Genomic DNA, 17,937 nt, shown 5'->3' on the forward strand with positions numbered 1-17,937 from the left:
ACGGGATAAGCAGCAGGTTTCTCTATCAGGCTGATTTTTGGAGCTCTGCCAAAGAGATTTGTTAAACAAAGTTGATTTTTTAATTTTTTTTTTTTTAATCTATATCAAAAGTGGGTCTATTATTTCATACAGAAATGACAAATATGTAAATGACAAGTGGTTCATAAATTCTGCAAATATCCTCCCAGAAATGCAGGGTTATGGCAGATCACTTCAGCTGCCTGCACAGAAGGACATTTGCAGCCAGCTGAAGTCAGGACAATTTCTGAACCCTTCAAAATTTACTGTTAATATATAAAGGTTTATATATCTCCACACACACACACAGAAAGACTTTTTTATTATGTGTATATATAAAATATATACTAGATGGATAGGCCCTCCAATTATAAATGCATAACCACAAGCTGGAGATAATTTGGCATTTTTCCTGTTTAAAAATGAATTATTTTTTTTTTATAAAAACAAGTTCTGCCTCCCTGCACAGAACCCAGCTGGGGTTGGGAGTGAGGGCAGCGTTCCTCCAGCTCTGCCAGGGCACTTCCAGCCTCCTGTTCTGGCATTTCTTCCATGGTGTGTTTTATAACAACACAGGGTTTTTTATCCAAGAAGAAAATGCAACAGAATCCAAGGTGGAAATTCTGCTTTTTCAACTCTTGGAAAGCAAGGAAAGCATCTCTGATTCCCAACTCTTATCCTTTCAAAGCTCTGGGAAGAGAGGCCAGCGGGAGGAAGGCTGAGGCACAGCTCCCTGGAGCTCCCCAGCAGCTGCTACAACCATTTTGCAAGGTAGTTTTGGCTAGAAAATGCACTTTAAGCCTGCCTGGGCACAAACAGGTGCTGCCAGCACAGGCACAACCCCCCCACACCCCCACCAAAAACAAAAAAAAAAATCCATAATTTTAAAAAATGTAAACCCAGTGATTCCATCTCTACAACTTTGCTTTATCTGCAAAGCTCAGGCAACTTTGGTCGTGATGGAGTTGGCAAAAGCCACCAGGACCCCTCCATGCAGAGAGACCCTGGAGCCCATTCCCTCGGCCAGGAAAGGCAGGGATTGAGTCAGAAAGCTCCTGACAGAGACAGGGATGAGCAGGAATGCCTTGGGAAGCTCAGGGAATGGTGTGGACAGGGTCCAGGGGTGCAGGTACCTGGAGGAGCGGCGGCGCTCGGCCCGGCCCCGCTGGGCTGCAGGGGCTGGCCAGGAGGAGCTGCCCCTCTCCTATAACAAAATGCAGGTTTTCTTGTCCTTGAAAGGGTTCTCAGAAGCTGGAATTCCCATCAGCAGAGGGTCCTTCTTGGCGTGCTCCTCACAGTACAGCATGAGGTCTGCCGAGGCCTTGGACACCTGAGGCAGCAGGGGGAAAATGGGAATCAAAAAGGGTTTTCCTCATAAATTCCCTCATTTCCATAAATGGGGTGAAAATGCTGAGGGCTGGGAGGGAGCCAGGTGGGATGGGAGAGGTGCTGGGAGATGGACTCGTTCTCCAGGGATCTGTCTGCTGCTTTGATCCACGGGGAGTGAAGGAAAGGATGGAGCCCACACCAGGCAAAGGCTCCACCTGGCTCCTACAGGAAACTGGAAACCAACAGGAGGGGCTTCAAAATAATTCCAGAGGAATTTTTATCCCTCCTGGAGTGACAGGACAAGGGGCAACTGCTTCCTGCTGCCAGAGGGCAGGGTTGGCTGGGATATTGGGCCACAAGAAGTGGATTTATTTGGATTTGTTGAGCTTTGAGAGGGGGAAGCGCTGAGCTGTGTGTGCACAGAGACACAAAACACACACAAACACTCCGTTATCTCACTGTCCTACAGCCAGGAGGGGAAAAACAAGGAAAAGGAGGGGGAAGGAGGCTGTGCCCTCACCTTTATCCTCTCGATGGAGGCCTCTATCCTGAGCTGCTGCACGGTCCTGCGGGCCTGGGCGATGTTGTTGGTGGTGGTGGCTGTTTTGCCAGACATTTTCAGTGGAGCAGGGAAGTTCTGCTTGGAAAGACAGGGGGGTTGTTATTCCAGAGGGCAGCACAGCACCCTGAACTGCTTTTACACAGAGGTGGCCACTACACACTGCAAAAAGGGGTTTTTAAAAATTATTATTATTATTATTATTACTATTATTATTATATCCAACAGGACCAAGCAGCTAAAAGCTTGGAGCTGAAGGTTTCTGAGCCTGTGGACCAACTTTGGCCACTTGATCCCCCCCATCTCCAGCTTCCCCTGGGATTCCAGGGATCCCAGAGGATGCTGGAAAGCCACAACTTCCCTGTGAGCTGCCCCAAGGAAGGGGACAAGGTCCTGAGCCCACCAGGGAGTGAAAGCAAGGAGTGAACCGGGATGGAATCACACAATATTGAGGTTGGAAAAGTGTTTTGAGACCATGGAGTCCAAGCATTCCCAGCACTGCCAAGGCCACCCCTGCCCCACGTCCCCAAGTGCCACATCCCCAGGGATTTTAAACCTCTCCAGGGATGGGGATTTGTCACTGCCCTGGGCAGCTGGGCCAGGGCTGGAAACCCTTTCTGGGGAGAAATAAAATCCCTGGCACAGGCTGATCCCAGCATCCCTGGCTGAGTCCTCAGTGCCCAAGGTTTGGAGCAGCCTGGGACAGTGGGAGGTGTCCCTGCCATGCCTGGGGTGGCCCTGGGTGGGATTTTCTCTTTCCCAACCCAAGGCAGTGTGGGATTCCAAATGATCCAGGTCTGCAGGGAGCCCAGGAGCTCAGCCCTGTCCCTGAGCTGTGTCCCAGTCTCCAGCAGGACCCTGCTGCCTGCGGATCCCTCCTGCCCCTGCCCTGAGCCCAAGGCAGCTCCGTGACCTTTCCAAGCAGCTCCTGCAGGATTCAGGTTTCCCTCAGCCAGCCTGGCAGCAGGGATGATTTCCAGCTGGTGCTCCTGCCAGCCCAGCCAGCTGGGAGCAGCGTTATCCTGCTCTGAGTCCTCACTTCCAGGGGATATTCCTTGGAAAAGCTCTGGGCAGAGCAATTCCCAAGAGACAGAAAATGCCTGTCCAGGCACAGGAGGGACATTCCCTCCTAGGGCTGCTGTCACTAAAAACTGTTTTCCTGGAGTAAACAGCAAGAGAATCCTCCCCTGCAGATCCATGGATACTCCAAACCCATCCAGCCTGGCCTTGGGCACTGCCAGGGATCCAGGGACAGCCACAGCTGCTCTGGGAATTCCATCCCAGGGAACAATTCCTGCTCAATATCCACCTAAACCTTCCCAATTTCACCTTACAGCCATTCCCTGTGTCCTGTCCCTCCATCCCTTGTCCCCAGCCCCTCTCCAGCTCTCCTGGAGCCCCTCTGGATGAAAAATGAATCTTCCAAGCAGGGAACTCCAGCAGGCACAGCCAGAGCTGCTGGGTTCAAACTCATCATCTCTGGAATATCATGGACACAAAAGCACAGATCCACCACAAACTGAGCCCAAATTCCCAATCCAGTCCCTGCAGTTTCCCCTCACAATATTCCAAACCCAACCCAATGGAATTCATTTTTTATCCAGTAACGACGGCAGCTCTGAGAGGACATTTCAGGAGTTTCTGTAATTTTAGTACTTTTTGGGTTTTTTTTAAGGGTTAAAAAAGTTAAAAGGCTTAAAAAAATTAAAAGATAAATAATTATCCTCTCATTTAACTGGGGGAAGGCCACACTCAGCCTTGCCTGCCCCAGCCCCAAACCCCCCTTTGCCACTGGAGCTGTTGGATTCTCTGGATCCATTCCCACCCTACATGGATTGACCTCCTTAGGAAAGTTCCAGTGCTTATTTTCCCAGCTGCTTAGCTTTGTTAATTAATGAGATGTTTGGAAAAAAACAAACCAAAACAACCCAAACCATAAGATTTGAAAATTAAATTGCTGCATTTGCCCATCTCCAAACAAACACGAGCTTTAATAGCCCTCCTAAGATTACTAAATCTCTTCTACAGGGAGATTTACAGCAACTAGGTCAGCTCCCAATAAATCTGTTTTTCTTCCCAGTTCCTGGCAACGGATCCGAGCTGCTGCAGCCATGGGATTTCTCACAGGGCAGCCTGGACTTGACAAAACTCCCCAGATTTAAACTGGAGGTGTCAGAATTCTGCAGAACTTGGGGGTTCTGAACCCTGGGCAGGGTTTTCTGGGGTAGGGAAGAGGAAGAAGCTGCTTCTTCTCCCTCAGTTGGAGAGGGCACAGCTCTGATTTCTAGGAAATGATCCCTGGTGCTCAGCCCTGAGAGCCTCCCTCATCCCAACACTTTCCCTTTGGGATCTCTCGTGTCCCAGAAGCTCCTCCTTCCTAAATGCCCCAAAAATCCATTTTCAAGAAGTTTTTCCATTCAGCACCTAAAATAAAACGTGGTTGGTGAGCCAGGCCAGGCTGGATGGGTTTGGAGCAGCCTGGGACAGTGAGAGGTGTCCTGGCCATGGCAGGGGTGGCTCTGGGTGGGATTTGAGGTCCTTTCCAAAGCACCCCAGGATTTTCTGGTTCTGCTGCTCGGAGGGGGCTCCCTGGAGGAACACGTGGTGACAACCTGGGTGCCCTGGGTGTGACAAGGCACAGCAGGGTGGTGCTGACAGAGATTCCCAAAGCCCAGAGCAGCTGCAGGCAGGGCTGCAACTCTCCCTGGGGTCTGACTCAGCCTAAAACCAGACAAAAGGATCAGACCCAGAGCAGCCTCCCCTGGCACCCCCAGCCATGGCAGGGACACCTTCCCCTCTCCCAGGCTGCTCCAAACCATCCTGGGACACTGCCAGGGATCCAGGGGCTCTGGGAATTCCATCCCAGCCCTTTCCCACCCTGCCAGGGGAGAATTTCTTTCTCATTCACCCACTGAACCCTGAGCCCTGCACAGGAGGATTCCCACCCGCTGCGCTTTGCCAGGGAAAGGCAAAACCACAGGAAACCTCCAGTGAGGTTCCTGCAGCCACACACCTGCACTTTATCCTCTCTTGAAACACCTGCAAACAGCTGGAGCTGCCCCTCTTGCACAGAAAAGCTCCATTTTTCCAGGCCTTGCCCCATTTTCTTTCCTCAGGCTTTAGGTAAGGAGGTTGCCATGCAGCAGATCCCCGGATCCGCCCGGGCTGCCTGCCAAACTCCAGCTCCAGTGGGATAATTAAACTCTGGACTGTCTTATTTACTCTTTTAGATCCAGGACTTGTGAAGCACCTGCTGAGTGAAAGGTAATTAAATCAGCACTGCTAAAGCAGGGCTGGGGATCTGCTGGAAATCCCAGCAGCTCTCTCTGGAAAACAGCTCCCAGTTTGCTCCAGTTATGCAAAGCCAGCTCATACTGGAGCAGCAAAGCCTGGCTGGCAGCTGGAGAAAGGCTCAAAGGTGTCTTGGAACTGTTTCTTTTGAAATAAAGCACATTTTGAGGTGAATAACTCAAAATTTGGATCGACAGAGCAGGTTGGGCAAAACACAAACCAACTCCAGTGACAACAACAGCACCTACAAGTGTAAAACCCCTCCAGCCCCTGGAGATTCACCCCTGGAGATCCAGTCCCTGGGGATCCAGACCTGGAGATCCAACCCCTGGATGATCCAACCCCTGGATGATCCAACCCCTGGATGATCCAACCCCTGGATGATCCAGGGCTGGCAGCAGGGATCTGAAGTTCTGCTGCTGCAGGGAATCGATGCTGGAGCAGCTCCAGCCTGGAAATGTTTGGATGTTCTGGATAAACCAGAAACAATCAGCACCATGGGAATGATCCCACCTTTCCCAAAAACTCAGGAAAAGGGGGAAAAGAGGGAAATGAGCAGCGGGGTAAGCTCAGAGCTGCTGCTCCCAGCTCAGTCCCAGCCCTGAGCTTGAGGGTTTTGGTAATTCCACCACAAGTGCTGCAGGTTCCCAAGTTCCCAATTCCCTGGGAATTTTTGCTGGGAGAGTTTTTAGCTGGATCTGCTTTGTCACCAGCACTAACACAGGCTCTGATTGCTGCTCCACAGCCCTGCCTGCAAATCCCTTCTGCTTCCTCCTCATCCCTTCATCCCACTGCCTTCAGCTGGGACCTGGCAAACAATCTGGGAACAACAGCAAACCCCAAATCCCAAATCCAGCTGCTCCTCTCAGTCACTCACACTCCACAGAGCTCACAGGAATAAAAAGAATAAAATTTTGCTTCTGAAAATAAAATTTTGCTTCTGATTTGCCGGGCAGGGAGGAGGAAGAGGAAGAGGGGGATGCACGGAGTGGCACCAAGCTGAGGTAAATCCTCATGGAGAACAGGGAAAAAGAGGCACAATGCCCACCCTGGAGGGGTGGCACAAGCAGGGGGTGATGGCAGAGGCTGGGCTGAGGCACAGCCCCACTCCAGGGGCAGGGTAGGACGTGGGGAGAGCTTTCCATGGATCCCAAGGCTGGATCTCTGCACGTGCTCCTCTCCCAGGAGCTCCGTGGGAGCCTTGGGGCCGGCGGCTGGTTGGGACTTGAATGCTGGAGCTCGGTTTTCCTACAGGGCACCCTTGGGAGCAGGTTTGTCATGACTTGCAGAACCTGAAAATGCTCTGAGTCCAAGCCAGGAGGCCACTGCTGCCATTCAAGGCAGGGGCAGGAATAAACAACTCAATTCTGAGCGTGCACTGGAGCACAGCCGGCTCCAGCAGCAGATAAAACAATTCCCCACCAGCATCACAAAATCTCTGCAATTGTGATATTCCCTAGCTTTGATTTTTGATGTTTTTAGGCCTCCAATGGAAGGATCTGTTGGAGGAATCTCGGGGTGCCTGGCTCTATTTTCAGCCAGAGGATTTGGAGGCCCCCCAGATCCTGCACACCCCAGAGCAGATGGATGGAACAGGAAGGGTGGGAGAGGCACAGAGTCCCCTTTCCTGGGAGAAAGGAGCATCCAAAGGATGCCTCTGCCCACCTGAAACCTCAGGGCTCTTGGGGGTGCTGCTCCCCCCAACACTGACAGGCAGGGGCTGCAGGAGGTGCCTTGCCCTGGCAGGCCCCAGGATTTTGGGATGGACTCAGGAAGCCTGGATATTTATTCAGAGTGGGAAAAGGAGTGGAAGGGTGGGCGTGGAGGGGGAGCAGCCCTGAGCTGTCCATGGACACCCCTGGAATGGGAATTCCCTGGGGATGGGAACGCTGCCCTTCCCATCCCCACCTCAGAGCAAACCCTGCCCTGTGCTGGCTGCTCCTGCAGCACCAGGGACCCTCTGTCCCCTCTGTCACCTCCATCTGCAGCACCAGGGACCCTCTGTCCCCTCTGTCACCTCCATCTGCAGCACCAGGGACCCAATGTCCCCTCTGCCACCTCCATCTGCAGCACCAGGGACCCTCTGTCCCCACTGTCACCTCCATCTGCAGCACCAGGGACCCTCTGTCCCCTCTGTCACCTCCATCTGCAGCACCAGGGACCCTCTGTCCCCTCCATCTGCAGCACCAGGGACCCTCTGTCCCTGCTGTCACCTCCATCAGCAGCACTGCAGCACCAGGGACCCTCTGTCACCTCCATCAGCAGCACCAGGGACCCTCTGTCTCCACTGTCACCTCCATCTGCAGCACTGCAGCACCAGGGACCCTCTGTCCCCTCTGTCACCTCCATCTGCAGCACCAGGGACCCTCTGTCCCCACTGTCACCTCCATCAGCAGCACCAGGGACTCTCTGTCCCCACTGTCACCTCCATCTGCAGCACTGCAGCACCAGGGACCCTCTGTCCCCACTGTCACCCCCATCAGCAGCACCAGGGACCCTCTGTCCCCGCTGTCACCTCCATCTGCAGCACCAGGGACCCTCTGTCCCCACTGTCACCTCCATCTGCAGCACCAGGGACCCTCTGTCCCCTCTGTCACCTCCATCTGCAGCACCAGGGACCCTCTGTCCCCACTGTCACCTCCATCTGCAGCACCAGGGACCCTCTGTCCCCACTGTCACCTCCATCAGCAGCACCAGGGACCCTCTGTCCCCACTGTCACCTCCATCAGCAGCACCAGGGACCCTCTGTCCCCATTGTCACCTCCATCAGCAGCACTGCAGGGACAGCTCACAGCGCTCCTGCTCCCACTGCCTGTCCTGCTGGGAGGAGGAAGGAGATTCCAGGCCAGCAGCTCCATCCCTGCTCTGGCCAGCCTGGTTTTTCCAGCTGGATCAGCCCAAGGGAAAGCCCAGAGCTCCCGCTGTGGGGCCGTGCTGACACCCAGTGGAAGAGCTGAACCTTTTCCTTCTGCTGCGCTGCCAAAGAGAATGGAAAACAAACCCTGGGCAGCAGGAAAACACCAGGGTCCTGCCCTCAGCCAGGAAACCGAACTGAGAGTGAAGGGAAAAGGGGATCAGAGATGCTTTGGGGCCGTTTCTCTTTTTATGGTGCTTTTGCCCCATCCCCAGAAGGGTCCAAGGCAAGGATGGAACAGCCTGGGACAGGGGGAGCTGTCCCTGCCCATGGCAGGGGTGACACTGGGTGGGCTTTAAGGTCCCTCCCAAGCCATCCTGGAATCCATCTGGAATCCATCTGGAATCCATCTGGGACCCTCATTCCCCACACAACGAGCAGAGAGACGAGTGGTGCAATATCCCCCAGATTTCCAGGAGCACCCCGAGCCGCTCCTGCGCTTTGCAGACTGAACACAACATCCACAGTGCAGGAAACACAAAATGCACAGGGCAAACAGTGCAGGAAACACAAAATGCACAGAGCAAACAGTGCAGGAAAAACAAAATGCACAGAGCAAACAGTGCAGGAAACACAAAATGCACAGGGCAAACAGTGCAGGAAACACAAAATGCACAGGGCAAACAGTGCAGGAAACACAAAATGCACAGGGCAAACAGTGCAGGAAACACAAAATGCACAGGGCAAACTTCCCAGGAAAAAAAGGGATCATCCACCACCTCCCTGATCCCACCACAGGGAACCAGTGGCCAGGAGAAGGATTTCTCCACACCTACCCCAAACCAAGCTGTGAGAAGCAGCTCCCTGGTTCCTGGCACATGAGAAGGACTGGGTTTTAAATCAGGTCTGGGTTTTAAAACAGGACTGGGTTTTAAAATTGGACTGAGTTTATAAAATAGGACTGGGTTTTTAAGCAGGACTGGGTTTTAAATCAGGACTGGGTTTTAAATCAGGACTGGGTTTTAAATCAGGACTGGGTTTTAAAACAGGACTGGGTTTTTAAGCAGGACTGGGTTTTTAAGCAGGACTGGGATTTTTTAAGCAGGACTGGGTTTTTAAGCAGGACTGGGATTTTTTAAGCAGGACTGGGATTTTTTAAGCAGGACTGGGATTTTTTAAGCAGGACTGGGTTTTAAATCAGGACTGGGTTTTAAAACAGGACTGGGTTTTAAAACAGGACTGGGTTTATAAAATAGGACTGGGTTTTTTTAAGCAGGACTGGGTTTTTAAGCAGGAATCAGATGAGATTTACAGCAGTGACACAAATATTTTACATGTGCTAGAAAAGGTTTTGGTGAAAGAAATCAAGATCCTCCCCAAACAAGATCCTCCCCCAAGGATCACACTCTGGAAAAGGAAAGCTGAAACACCTGGCAGCTGCAGGACTTGCAGTGGTTTTGGGGAGAATGGGGATGCTCTGGGCTGCTCCACAGCTGAAGGGATTGGGGCAGCTCAGATTTTAAACCAAATTTTCCAGCAGAAAAGGTGCAGCAAAGCCCAGCTCTGGTCCCATGCCTCTCCTGGAGGAGGTGCAGCAGCCAGGGCTGGATGGGGAATGGGAATTCTGGCCATGCAGACACACCTGGCTTGCACAGGCTCAGTGCAAAATATAATCATATTATAGAATTATAGAATTATAGAGAATAAAAGCCCCTTAAAGCACAGAACATCCCATTTGTGATGTTTCCTCCTTCAGAGGATTTACACTTGAGAGCACTGAGAGATTCTACACTGGAGAATTTTTTTTAATTATAAATAATGCTGCCAGTGTCTTAATTGGAGATTAAAATCCTTAATGATGCGAAATGGAAGGAAGCAGACAGTTCCCAAGATCTTCAATTGGACTTGGTGTTCTGGGTGTTTAATTAAAGCTCTGTTCCTTCATAACCTGCACTTCAGAAGTAATTTCTGCTGATCAAACCTGGGCTGCAGCTCCCTTTGATTTTCAAATTCAGCCTCCACTGTGGGGTTCTGTCAAGCCCAATGTACATTTTGGGTGAGGAGCAGTGGAAAAACCTGCTTTTGCTTTCCTCTGCATTCCTTCTGCCTTCACTTTTTGTACCTTTAGCACACACAAAAAGTGACTTTCAGATCAAGGCTGCTTTGAAAAACATCTGAGCAGCGTTATTTTAAAGACACCAGCCTGAAGTGACTGGAAAAGGCAACGAGCTGCAGGGCAGTTTCTCCACAGAAGAAATCCCTGCTCCTCATTCCCACTGGGAAAAAAAGGGGAAAAACTCCAAAGATACATTTGCAAATGCCAAAAGAGGCTGAAAATGCTGCAGATAAAGCCCAGGACACTGGCTCAGGATGCTCCAAGAACTGGGAAGGTGGGAAGGATTTCACCTCCTTGGCTGCAGAAATTTATCCAAGTGCCTATTTTTAAGGATGGGGGAAGGGAATATAGAATAATTTGCATTTTTTGATGGACAAACAAAATACAGGTAGCACAGCAAAGACAGAAATGATGAAGATTTGCAGGCTGGTCTTTCCCAATCAGGGCAATAAACAAGGAAAACCTTAATTTCTGTGGGAAAAGTAGGTTTTCTGCCCCCTAAATTCAACACAAAAGCAGTCAGGCAGTTAAAAGAATGAGGTGAAAAGTGTCAGCAATCCTGCCAAGGACTTTATATTTGTTCTGCTCCAGAATAAAATTAAATCACCAGGGTTTGGGACCTGTCGTGCTGCTTTGCATTTTGCACGAAACAAAAGAACCAGAGTGGACTGGAAACTCACCTACATAGGCAGACTTGCTCCCTGACCAGCTTGCCTTGATTTTATCAGTGCAATGATCCTGAAACAAGAATAAAATTAAAATTATAAGGATTTCACAGTGCAAGAAAGCCAAAGCTTGGGGGAGGGGGGGTTGGCACTTGTGGTTTAATGCACAAAAATCATATTTTGAGATTGGAAAATCTCAATTCCTCAAACCTGGAGCAGCTTGGAAAGTGGGAAGTATCCCTGCCCATGGATGGGATTTAAGGTCCCTTCCAAGCCAAACCATTCCAGGGTTACTTTGTCCCTGGAGACTCAGAGCTGTCAGCCTCCAGTGATGGGTTCTCACAGCTGGGTTTAAATCACTGCCCAAACAAATCTGAGAGCTCCCATTCCCTATGGAGACCTCACACACCCAGAAAGAAACCTGGAATGGTGTCAGTCCTCAAACCCTGCAGGCTCTGAGCTCTCCCTGGAGCCTTCTCCTCTCCAGGTGAGCACCCCCAGCTCTGTGAGGGTGATGAAAACCATCAGGTGATGGGAATTCTGTGAGCAGGGAGTGGATTTACAAATAAAACCATAAAACTCTGCTCTCGTTCTCCTGGCTGTGCTGCTGCGGGGAGCGCGAGGGCTGCTCACACACAGGGGTGCAAACAGATGTGGCAGCTTCCAGCACCTCCAGCAGGGACTGGCAATTCCAGTCCCAGACAATTCCAGCTCCCAGGGCATCTTCCCAGCCCTGCAGAGACAGATCCCAGTGTGGAACTGGGATCAGGAGCAGCGGGCACAGCCAGGGCACGGCCGGATCCGGGATTGCCACTGGAATGAATCCCAGCTCCGGCTGCCAAGGGCTGGTGGAGCTCTGGCACCGAGCCCTGGAGGAGCCACAGCCATCCCCTTCCCTCATTCCCAAGGAACAAGGAGGGAAAAACCCACCTGAAATTCCCAAGGGCCGGTCCTGAGCAAGGCACAGGCAGCACAGTATTCCTGTTATAATCCCCTGCTGGAAACGGGATCAGGCTTTTAATGAACACTGCTCAAATCATTGTGTGGAGGAGGGAAATAAATTGTGTTAAGGACAGTCTGCCTTGCCACAGTCCTTGTCCCTGTGCCAGGCTTGTCCTGTCCACATCCAGCAGGGAAAGCAAAATAAATAAATGTGACACATAACCTCCTCCACGGATGTGCGAGCGCTGCACGAAATCAAAGCTGGGATGGAAAAGCTGCTGCTCTGCTTATCTGTGCAATATCCAAATCAGCTCACACCCCCTGGCAATTGTCAGGGAAAAATGAGAAGAAATTTAGAACTGACTCCTGCATCCTGAGGGGGATGAAAACACAGTCAAAACAACCACGGAGCACACGGAATGGTTTGGGTTGGGAGAGACCTTCAGGGATCAGCCAGTCCAACCCCATCTTTAATGCATCTGAGGAGTAATTCCAGCTCCTGGGGCTGCCCTCCACCCCAGAGCCACGCTGATATTCCTGCCTAATCAAAGCTCCTATCAAAGCAGCCATAAAAACCCACAAAGCCAGCATTGCTGGCATAGTTTGAGGCTGCTGTAATGCACCCCCTGCAAAAGCCTCCACTCAGAGGCCAGGCCACGCTTGGGAAGGAATAAATCAGGGAAGGGCACGTGGGATGAGGAAATTCCACAGCAGGATGGGTCCCAGTCCCTCTGGCCAAGGCTGGCAGCACCAGGCAGGTCCTCCTGCACTGCAGGAGTTCCAGTTCCAGCTGGAGCATCCCTGCTTTGCAGGAGGAATCCCAGGGAAGTTTTACAGCAACAGGAACCAGATTCAGCTGGGAAATGGATGGTTCCTCTCCCATAAAAGCCAGGGACACTTTCTGCTCATCCCAAAACCCCTGCCTTTGGGAGGGGGCTTGAAGCAACAAACAGAGCTGCAAATGTCATTTGGGATCTGCTCAAAATTATTCCCAGCAACCACAGAATCACAGACTGGTTTGGGTAGGGAGGGAGCTCAAAATTCACTTCATCCCACCCATGCAGGGACAGCTCCCACTGTCCCAGGCTGCTCCAAACCCCAACCTGACACTGCCAGGCCCTGCCCACCCTCCCAGAGAGGGATTTATCCCCAAAATCTCATCCAAACCTCTCCTGTTTTCCCCTTTCTGTGACAACCACCAGTCCCTGATGTGTTCCTGGTTCAGGCAGCAAGGGCTGGGTCCCAGGGCATCCCCTTGGCATCTCTTGCAATCTGGGAAGGAGAATTTTCTCCCCTCAGCTTAAAAGCAGCAGAAAACTGGTTATGTGCTCTGGGGGAGGTTGGGCACAAGGCAAGCCCTCATTTGGAAGGGAAAACCAGACAAAATGTGCTCCCACCGGTTCTGCACAGGGAATGGCTCTGGAGAGCAAAGGGGGGATGGCACAGAGCAGCAGCCTGGGAATGCAGGCTGGGAATTCAGGCTGGAAAAGCAGGCTGGGAATTCAGGCTGGAAATTCAGGCTGGAAATTCATGCTCCCTTCCCAGCAGGACTGAGATGGGCTTTTCCACCTCCCAACACCCTGGAGAGCCTCACTGGAGGATAAAACCCACCCAGAGAGCCAGGGCTCAGAGCTGGTGCCGCACGCCAGAGCCGGGCAGGAAGGCTTGGATCACACATCCCAAAACAAAGTGTGCCAAAAAATAAACCCTGTCCCTGCACAGCAGGATTGGAAAGACACAGGAGAGTGGATGGGAAGACAAAGGGGGTAAAAAAGAAGGGGAAGCAAGGCTGGCTCCTGCCTGAGCTGAGCAGAATGTTTAAACAAGGAGCTGATCCCAGCAGACACGTCCTGCCGGCCTCAGCTGCTGCAGTACAAATAATCCTCACAACACACTTTTTTCCCTTTCCCTCCTCCCTCTGGAACTCCATCACATGCCAAGACGCTGATACGGACACAGGAAGCTGAATATAAACACGCTGCCTGTTTTACCAAATATTCAAAGGAACACAACTAAAAATACTCGGCTGCTGGTGCCCGGGAACATCCCAAAGCTGTGATCCACCCCCAGCCACGCTGCCTGGGGCTCCAGGGATTTGGGGCACACTGAACCCCAAGCCTTGGCTTTCCCAGAATCCCAACTGGTTTGAGTGGGGAGGGATCTCAAAAGTCATTTTGTTCTGTTCCCCAGCCATGGCAGGGACAGCTCCCACTGTCCCAGGCTGCTCCAAACCCATCCAGCCTGGCCTTGGGCACTGCCAGGGATCCAGGGACAGCCCCAGCTGCTCTGGGAATTCTATTCCAGGGCCTGCCCACCCTGCCAGGGAACAATTCCTGCAATCCCAAGATCCCATCCAGCCCTGCCCTCTGGCACTGGCAGCCATTCCCTGGCTCCTGTCCCTCCATCCCTTGTCCAAAGTCTGTCTCCATCTTTCCTGGAGCTCCTTCAGGTCCTGCAAGGCCACAGTGAGGTCACCCCAAAGCTTCTCCTCTCCTGTGAACAATCCCAGCTCTCCCAGCCTTTCCTCCCAGCAGAGCTGCTCCATCTCTCTGCTCATCCTGGAGCCTCCTCTGGACCCTCCCAGCAGCTCCAGGAGTGGATCCTCTCCTCCCCAGGGCCACCTGGCTGGAAGGGGTTCAGCAGCTCCCCAGTGAGGAATGTCACATCTCCTGGGAATGCTGGATCCCCGTGTCACCCCCACCTCCCTCCCTAAAATCCCAGGGACAACCCCACCACAGCCCAGTCACCCTGAGGACTTCTGTCATGGCTCTTTCTCCTCAATCCTCACAAAATACGGAATGGAAACTTTCTGCAGTGTTGTCTCACCCTTCCCAATTCCCCCCCAGCTTGTTCCTGAGAGCAGAAATGATGTGGGTCCAAGAGCTCCCGACACCGAGGGCAGGATGAACACTGAGCTTTGGGAAAATGAGCCCAAACTGTGTAATACTGCAAAATTCACCACACAGCTGCACAGTTCCAGCAGTGCAGGAATCCCAAGGGTCACCAAACATCTGCAGCTCCCATTTTCCAAGAAAAAACGAGTCTTTCGAGAACTGGGGGTGTTCCATCCCAATCAATGGAGTTGCACTCCAATTCCTGCCCCTGCACAGGGATATTTCTGTGCCAGGACACAGGAGCCAGCAGCCTTCCCCCCATTCCCATGGTTTGTGTAAGCACAGATGGAGTTGCAGCAACTCAATCCTCCCTGGAATACGGCTCCGTGGCTCGGCCAAGGCTGTGCTGGTGTTTCCCTTGATATCCATAAACCTTTGGAAATGATTCCCTCCACCCCCTGCAGTGATCTCTGCTCTGGCAAAGGGGACAAAGGGAAAGGGCAGAGGGGAGGATTTATGGGGCTGCAGCACGGATTTCTGCAGCAATATGGATTTGCTTTCGCAACACAGCACACTCAGACAGGGATACACTGGGATTTGGGAAGCTGTGTCCAGGGAAGGAGCACGTTCCCAACCCCATGGAGCTGTTGGGTTCAGCATCTCCTGCAGGGATGGTGGAGCCACAGGAAAAGGAGGGAGAGGGACTTTTTAAACAGGCAGGGAGGGACAGGAGCCAGGGAATGGCTGCCAGTGCCAGAGGGCAGGGCTGGATGGGATCTTGGGATTGCAGGAATTGTTCCCTGGCAGGGTGGGCAGGCCCTGGAATAGAATTCCCAGAGCAGCTGGGGCTGTCCCTGGATCCCTGGCAGTGCCCAAGGCCAGGCTGGATGGGTTTGGAGCAGCCTGGGACAGTGGGAGCTGTCCCTGCCATGGCTGGATGGGATTTGAGGTCCTCTCCAACCCCAACCATTTGGGATTCCATAATCCTACAGTGTCACCCCAGGCCCTACTACAGAGAACTCAACGTGAATCTGGTTCAAATATTCCAAGTCTTTGTAGAAACCTAAAAACTTAAGAACTTCCAGTACTTAAAAACTCATCATATTGCCAAAGAAACATTATATTTGAAATAGAAAGATGTCTAAAGCCCAGAGCACAACTCAATAATTTGATTTAACACCAGCAAGACGTGAGAGATCAGTTGCTCTGCTGCCTGGGAGCCCAAGAAACTCCTCCAGGATAACAAGAGAACTTCATCTTCCAAGGAAAAATCCTCCATCAGCTGGGTGATTATGGAATGAGCCCATGCACAGTTCCTCTCTGGAATTGATTGCTCCCTGATTAGAGATATCCCAAACGCTGTGGTGAGTCCCACACCGGGGTGAAATGAGGGATTGAGGAGTCATTAACTCCATACTAATCCCTCAATCTCATTTAGCAGCACTGAGCAGCACAGAATCCTGCCCTTTACTCCCAGAACTGCATTTCTAAACCAATTTACACCCCAAACACACACAAGGAACGTGTCCCTGATCCTGGGGGCTCTAAACCAGGTTAAACACCAGGTAATCACCTGGAAAATGCTGTTAATTCCATTTGATGTGCCCCACTAATTAAACCATAGAATATCCTGAGCTGAAAGGGACCCACAAGGATCAAGTCCAGCTCCTGGCCCTGCTCAGGACAACCCCAAATTCTCACCCTGTGCCTCCCTGAGCTCTGGCAGCCTCAGGGCTGGGACCATTCCCTGGGGATGTCCCACCACCCTCTGCAGGAAGAACCTTTCCTAAAATCCAACCTAAACCCCTCCTGACACAGCTCCTTCCTAAAAACACCAGGATAAAATCACAATATACACTCAAAACCCTCTTCCCCCCCAGCTCCCCAAAAAATAGTAAAGAATTTAAGCTTGCAATAGAGAATCTCAATTTAAAAGTTACTAAAGGAACTAAAAAAGTTCCAGGAGTTTGGCTCCATGATCCCTTCCAACTCAGGATGTTCTGCAATTCTACAATTCCAAGCAAACTTATTACTGCAACAGGGTGTGTAATCTCAGTATCAACACGAAACCTCCTGGAATAATGACGCTTCCCACTAATTAACCTCCTTCCCACACTCATCCCACAACTCCCCGCACGTGGGAAACTTCCTCCGTCAAGCAGAGCTCCGGGATTCCAAGGAAAACCCAAGGTCTGATGGCTGGGAATGGGAAAATTGATAAAATTTTAAAGGATTTAGCAGAAAACTGGGGTGGCCTCCATGTATTTGGAGCTGCCAGCTCTGGGGATCCATCGGTGCCATGGGGAAGGTCTGGAGGGAAGGAGAAGGAATGGAAGAAAAAATTGCCTATTTTAGAATTATTTTTGCCTAATTAAACAGATTGGGTTTTTTTACATAATTAAGCAGATTTTGCCTCATTCCCGTGCCACTTGTTGAACCACATCACACCTGCTCTGCGCTGCCTCCCGCCGGGAATCCTCCTCAGAACAACAAAAAAACCGGGGGAAAAAAATGAATTAATTAAAAAAAAAACCCCAAAAGCTCCAAACCAAGCCCAAAACCAGCCAGGCACCGCTCGGGCCCGGCCCGCCCCACCAGGCCCGGCAGCCAAAGGGGCCGGGCCGGCGCTTTCCCGCTGTCCCCGCGGGGCCGGGCGGGCTATCCCGGGAGGCAGAGCTCGGTATTCCCGCTGGGAATCCCCTCCCGACCCGGAATCCCGGGGTCCCGGTGTCCCGGTACTCACCGAGCGCCGCTCCCGGTGTCTCCACGGGCGACCGGAGCGGGAGCGGAGGCCACGCCCACCGAGCGAAGCCCCGCCCCTTTTCCTTCTGCCCCGCCCACCGAGCGAAGCCCCGCCCCTTTTCCTTCGGCCCGCCCACCGAGCGAAGCCCCGCCCCTTTTCCTTCGGCCCGCCCACCGAGCGAAGCCACGCCCCTTTCATCCGGCCACGCCCACCGAGCGAAGCCACGCCCCTTTCCCTACGGCCCCGCCCACCGAGCGAAGCCCCGCCCCTTTTCCGCCGGCCCCGCCCACCGAGCGAAGCCCCGCCCCTTTATCTTCGGTCCCGCCCACCGAGCGAAGCCCCGCCCCTTTTCCTTCGGCCCCGCCCCTTTTCCTTCGGCCCCGCCCCTTTTCCTTCGGCCCCGCCCATCCCCGCGTGGCCCCCGCCCCGCCCCGAACGGGGCGGGGCGGGGCCACGCGGGGATGGGCGGGGCCAGGAGAATGGTGGGCGTGGTCACACCGGGGGTGGGCGTGGCCACGCGGAATTCCATATCTAAATCAGAGAGGTTGGAGCATGAATATCCTGGGAATTTTGGGGTTGTGGGTGT

General features: G+C 52.5%; 1 protein-coding gene across 4 annotated transcripts; it reads right to left on the minus strand.

Annotated features, from left to right (window-relative positions):
- Positions 1-321: 321 nt before the first annotated feature.
- Positions 322-17,458, minus strand: GNG12 (G protein subunit gamma 12). Of its 4 annotated transcripts, none has more exons than XM_058842426.1 (5): positions 17,352-17,415; positions 11,763-11,829; positions 10,848-10,905; positions 1,868-1,987; positions 322-1,348 (listed from the first exon to the last, which is right to left on the minus strand). In XM_058842426.1, the coding sequence occupies exons 4-5, from the start codon at positions 1,961-1,963 to the stop codon at positions 1,223-1,225; spliced, it is 222 nt and encodes a 73-aa protein (XP_058698409.1). In that variant the 5' UTR covers positions 1,964-1,987; positions 10,848-10,905; positions 11,763-11,829; positions 17,352-17,415; the 3' UTR covers positions 322-1,222. The 4 variants fall into 4 exon arrangements, with proteins under 4 accessions (XP_058698409.1, XP_058698407.1, XP_058698406.1 ...); XM_058842424.1 differs by having other exon boundaries at positions 1,868-1,984; positions 17,352-17,406; XM_058842423.1 differs by lacking the exon at positions 11,763-11,829 and having other exon boundaries at positions 1,868-1,984; positions 17,352-17,458.
- Between the last annotated feature and the right edge of the window lie 479 nt (positions 17,459-17,937).

This window comes from Poecile atricapillus, chromosome 7 (assembly GCF_030490865.1).
Source record: "Poecile atricapillus isolate bPoeAtr1 chromosome 7, bPoeAtr1.hap1, whole genome shotgun sequence".
Lineage (NCBI taxonomy): Eukaryota > Metazoa > Chordata > Aves > Passeriformes > Paridae > Poecile > Poecile atricapillus.